This window comes from Rosa rugosa, chromosome 2 (genome assembly GCF_958449725.1).
Source record: "Rosa rugosa chromosome 2, drRosRugo1.1, whole genome shotgun sequence".
NCBI classification, from domain to species: domain Eukaryota; kingdom Viridiplantae; phylum Streptophyta; class Magnoliopsida; order Rosales; family Rosaceae; genus Rosa; species Rosa rugosa.
Genome location: NC_084821.1, coordinates 67,967,958 through 67,973,957, shown reverse-complemented (window position 1 = coordinate 67,973,957; position 6,000 = coordinate 67,967,958). Strand labels below are relative to the sequence as shown.

At 37.8% G+C, this 6,000-nt stretch overlaps 1 protein-coding gene across 1 annotated transcript; it reads left to right on the top strand.

The window, feature by feature from the left end:
* The first annotated feature begins 3,954 nt into the window (after nucleotides 1–3,954).
* On the top strand, nucleotides 3,955–5,804 carry LOC133733317 (uncharacterized). The gene is made up of 3 exons (XM_062160963.1): nucleotides 3,955–4,263; nucleotides 4,374–4,590; nucleotides 5,166–5,804. Exons 1-3 carry the CDS (start codon nucleotides 4,033–4,035, stop codon nucleotides 5,597–5,599), a joined length of 882 nt encoding a protein of 293 aa, XP_062016947.1. The 5' UTR covers nucleotides 3,955–4,032; the 3' UTR covers nucleotides 5,600–5,804.
* The last annotated feature ends 196 nt before the right edge of the window (nucleotides 5,805–6,000 follow it).

Below are 6,000 nucleotides of genomic sequence, written 5' to 3'. Positions count from 1 at the left end.
AGCTACATCGGGCTTGCAATGCATACCTAGCTACGTGGCTGGATGCCTCAAGCTAGATGATCAGAGTTGTCTCTCTGTCTGAAATTGCTGGCATAATGTACCCAGAAACTCGTACAAATCTTCTGGAAGATCCTGCATCGCTCTAATACGGACTCATCCAGCTTTTTCTACCACCTTATCTAACCAGCACAAGATCGACCAGCTCATCACATATCACATTTGGTAACTTGTCTTATCCATCATGCACGATAAAAGAAGAAACTCATCAGAGAAAGAATTGAATGTGCTTTGGATAATCTGATCAAGAGGTTAACAGAGACAAACATAACTGCATGTTGAACACGTGTATGCTTATCATTTATATAATAATTTCCAATTAAAATTCATGCACACCGAAAATCACTTTCCTTTCTGTCACCTTCTATAAATTATTGTTCTTATCGCTTTTCATGATCCAGTAGGCTTTCTCCATCTAAACGTGCGGGCCACGTTCAAATATTGTTATCAAAATATGTCCATGAATTAATGTGTACATAATTTCTAGATCGATCAGATGGGTATCTAATGCTAACCAGCTAGCTAGCCACAATTGTTTAAGGATTACGTACGCATATGTGGATATAGATATACTTGGTCGATCCTTGGCATGATGATATAGCTTTGTGGTTGGTTTTAATTTGGAATTTCTTGTACGACCTATGGACAGATGTTTATGTTGCTTTCGTTAGTGTTCATCGAATAATGATTACCAGGCTACCAGATATACCTTAAACGAAGCAATCGATGAGTTAGAGGTTATCGCCACATTTCGTTGATGATCAAGTTAAGATTCAAAACATGATGATATATTATTCTAAATGCTTGCAAAATGGATAAGTTAGCCAGATAACCCCAACTTGATGTTTTATAGACGAGTTTAAGATATGAACAAATAATGTTCTATACCAACGTTATAATTTGATGGGTTATTATCCTCATCTTTTACTAATGGATTTTTCTAAATATATCCAGCAAATACTTAAATATACCAAATAAATTTTTTACACCCATCAATTTTTCAATGATATTCATGTGTATAATTAAACCCAACAAAGATGAAGAATTACAAACCCAGCCATCAAATCACCAATACCATAAGCACAAAAACTCAACAACACATTATTTGATTTAATTACTCAGCTATCTCCAATTGGGTCTTTCAAAAACCTCAAAACCCCCAATTTTAACACCAAAAAATAAGTAAAAAGTTGCAAATATTAGACAAAAGAGACATGGAACAAGAAACTTGGGATTCCGAAAAAGGGTTCGCAGAGCGGGAAGAATGTAGTGAATGAGTTGTTGATGGTGAATGATTAGGGAGGCACGTTTGGGTTGCCAGATTTGATGAAAGCCGCGATGGAGATTTTGGGAAATGGAGGATTGGGGTCAACTTACAAGGATGTGATGGGTACTGGGTTGCCTGTGGTGGTGATGAAGAGGATGAGGGAGATTAATAGATTGGGGAAAGATGGAATTGATGCTGAAATGAAGAGGTAGGTACGGAAGATTAAGGCATAGCATACCCTCGCATCTTTTGTGTCCTCGTGCCATATGATTTCCTCCAAAATATTCTTTGGAGTATTGCCCTCATTCTCGAATCAAAACTCGAAATGCCCAGCTCGAAAAGCAACATATCAGCATTTGGAATGTAGATATAGGATTGGTCTTCTTCATTTTAGAACATAAGAGTTTGCCGGGTTTGTTAATCTTCATCTCAATGAAGTTTTGCTGGGTTTGAAATAAGGGTATTATTGGAAAATTTGCTAGTGTAAAAAGTTTGTTGGGTATACTTAGATATTTGTTGGGTACATTTAGAAAGACCCTTTATTAATTACTAGTTGATATAAGGCCGACACATCACTTGATTATTTTTTTCCTCACTTACTTATCACAAAAACAAAATATTGCATTTCAATTCAATCGATGATACATTCAAATGAAGTATTGCTACATATGATAGGGTTTTATACATATTTTTCCATGTTATATATCAGTTAAATTTTAAAGTTTTGTTCTCGAATTTTCGAAGCTCTAAATTCGTGTTTTAGTAATGCTATAACACAATAAATCTTTGTTTTTAACGATCAAAATTCATCGAATAAATACAAGGGATTGTCTATATGTAATATGGAGAATAATATGATAATTTAATTAACAGACCTTAGATAAGTTTGTTGATCTTAATCCAATTCAGGATATCTCAAATCTATAATAATCAAAAGCTTGGCAGTGGCAGAGCTAGTATCTGGATTCCTAGCTAGTGAACTTTGATTCCCAGTTTTGTTCTTTTATATATCGTACTTTAAAATACAGGTAGCCAACGACAAGCTTCATGTTAATTGTATTAGTTTTACTCAACATGCATTAATAGACAATGACTATAGTCACCATACATCAATAAATAAAGGCATGTCATTGGAGTCCCAGTTGTAAAATAAGGAAGACCCGAAAGCCACGTATAGAGCCAAAGTTCAAGTTGGTAAATTATTTTACTTGGAATAAAGTATTGAGAATTGAAGGATATTTTACTTGGGATCGGAAAACGACTGCAAAAATTATAAGCAACATGACCTATAGATCGGAGTGAACGTGTTAAAGCTGAAAAACAAGCTTTATTTTCATAACATATCAATTTAGTTTTTGGAAGGATTAGCCTGGATGTTGTATATATTTTGACCATGATGTGTTGCTAATCATATTATAGTTGAAGACCTAAATTACCAAATTACCTAATTACCTACCTGCCGACGTAGATGCCTAGCTAATACAATGCGGATCGTGGGCTGTATTCTAGATAGAAAAGATTGATGAATATTTGGTATAATTCTTGGTATTATCTTCTCTTAATACTTTCATATGATCAGGTAGGTATATAATTATATAAGATGGAAAATACACCTCCATTACCACGCGGCGAATTAAGATAGTGGTAAATTTAGTCTATAAAACCCTACAAACTTATCAAAATGGTTTCAAATTTCTACTCAAATGAACTATTCTATGATGCATTGTCGACATATTATAAATATGAATATGTACGAATCATTTTCAATCGTATCGTGCTAAAAACCTTTGACTGATAACCATAATCGATGATTCATACCACAGGTCCACGACACAGAATCATGAAATGATACGTATAGCTTAACACTACGTAGAGTTGATAATACCTTTGGGCTTTGGAATACATTCATGTTTAGTGTATACAAAAGAGAATATATAATCTGATCGCGACAGTGATGAACATAGACGCATTCATGTGCATGCTTTCAAAATAACTGGCCTTTTCTAATGACGAAAATGCCCCTCTCCCTACCCGCCTACCGTCGCGAAACTAGTTGTCTAGTTCCGTCCTTATGCGGAAACCAGAGACTCAGAGAGTGTGAGATGATTGGGCGAGGCCTCGACGCCGCGTCTTCAATCTGAATCCGCTACGACTCACCTCCATTATGTTGGGTAGGTTGCCGGGACATGTATGCCCCACAACCGGATAAACCCCCCATCCATCAGCGGCTGATATTGCGCCATGTTTCAACGGCAAGCGAATCATTCACTCCTCTGCGGGGGCCTCCACCAGAAAATAACAATTAAATAATTATTTTTAAGGGGAAGCTTGGATATACTCGAATATTCAGATAGACCGGTCCAGAAAGACCAGCAGAACTACTGCAATTATTGGACATCACTGACGTGGATCCTCGTCGACCCGGTCCGAGTCCACCAAACCCCTAACCCGGTTTGATTTACGTCCCCCAATCAAATCTATCCACGTCATGCGCGCGGCGGGAGGTTTATCTCCGTGTTATAAGGCCTACCGGGCCCCACACAAGTGGGCCCTACCCTAATCCAAACTGTGGGTTCTGATTACCTGCTGGTGGTATATAACTATAACTATATAATGGTATATATAGGCCAATCCCAATATATATTCTCACACATGGTTCTTGCAATTAATCACACCATTTGTATAGTAAAGCAGTACTAGTCCAAAGTATGGCCAGAACTGTGGCGAGCACTGCACGGCAGTTGTTGGCGGCGAGTTTCTCCGGCATGGTTTTCGGGTTTCTAGAAGACGGAGGTCAGGAATTCAAGCAGAGTTACAGCAGCAGCGATGGGAGTAGTCAAGAAAATGAGGCAATGTTCGACATCGAGGATGATCAAGAAGAGGCCGGAGAGGACGAAAAGGATAAGAAGTTCTGGGACAACCAGAACCAGATTTTAGAGGTAATGATATAGTGTGTTCGTCAACTTTTCAAATGTAGTACTCTAGTAGTTCACGTTGTTGGCTGGGTCGACGAATATTAAATTGATTGTTGTTGTGATCTATGTTGCAGGCAACGTTATGCAGGACTAGTTCTCTAGAGACGAAGATTAGGAGCGTGACAAAGGAAACGGTGAAGGAGTCGGGGGAGGCGGTGTGCGGTTGTGGGAAGGCAGCTAGTGGTTGCCGGAGCTGCCTTATGAGGGAAGTTTCCGGCAGGCTTTGCAATGCTGGTTACAACAGTGCCATATGCAAGTCCAAGTGGAGGAGTTCGCCGGATATTCCTTCAGGTGAGAAAACCGGCCACGATCCCCGTAATTCAGTTAATGGCTTATTTGATTAGTTAATTAGGCGGATCGCGTAACTCCTTTCTTTGTTAGTTGTCATTGTGCCTTTGATCATCTTCCATCTTTCTCAATTAAGCATCTTGATGTCCTCTTTTATTGTCATTATGATTAAGGATGATGGTGATAATTGAGGAAGATGGACATGATTAAGACGTAATTGTAATTAACAAAGAAGGAATACATATATCCTATTATCCTAATCTCATATACCTATTTCTTTGACCTAGCATGATTTTTTTGACCATCTTCTTAGCTAGATTAATATTTAAGTCTGCACACATCTAACATCTTTATAATAATGAGTTAAGTACACCAATTTGCTCTTTTTCTAAAACAAAAGATCATTGTTATCATCATTAAACTATACCAAACATATTGTATAATAGCCTAATACAAATAGTTTGAGGAGTTGTTGGAAATATCCTGAAAATTTGGATTAATTAAGACTCTTAACAGCGTAAGACTTGGCTAATTATATGATAACATACTTATTAGGCTTTTGTTTTCTGTGTGTTTAGGAGAGCACACATTTTTGGATGTGGTAGTGGACAATTCAAGCTCAAGGAAAGGAGAGGTGAGGGTGATCATAGAACTCAACTTCAGAGCCGAGTTTGAGATGGCGAGAGCAAGCGACGAATACAACACATTGGTGCAACGACTTCCCGAAATCTTTGTCGGCAAGGTCGAAAGACTTCACAATTTGATCAAAATTTTGTGTTCGGCTGCCAAGAAGTGTATGAAGGAGAAGAAAATGCACATGGGGCCGTGGAGGAAGCAAAAGTACATGCAAGCTAAATGGCTTGGTGCCTGCAAGAGAACGACGTCAGCACCGCCTTTGTCAATGGGGCAATCGGATCAGCTGCGGCCGAGGCCGAAGGCATCGATGCTAACTGTTGATTTGCTAGGAGAGATGATGCCTAATATGCACTGCAAAGCGGTTGCAGTTTTGTGATATGTTAACAAGCGTTTTGTTTATGATCTTTTTGCTAGCTGGTGAAGTAATCCTTAGAATTAAAAAAAAGTTGAATTTCGAATCGTAGTACTTGCGAGTCTGTTTGCACGTACATAATATGTATAGGAAAAAGAGTAATCATATTGTCATCCTTAAATAAGGTTTGATCTTAGTAGCAATAAATATATCATAATTTATATGGTTATGTTTGTCGGTAATTATATAACCTTCGATTCAGCTTGAGTTTTAGTCACAAAATCTGAGAACTATTAATGAGATAAAAAGTAGCATTAAATACTTGTTACTCCTCAAACTAAAGCCTGAAAAACAGTTTAGTCCCTCGCCTTTCAAATTAAACTGGATAGTCCTTATTCTTTCTAATTCTCACACAACATGTCCAA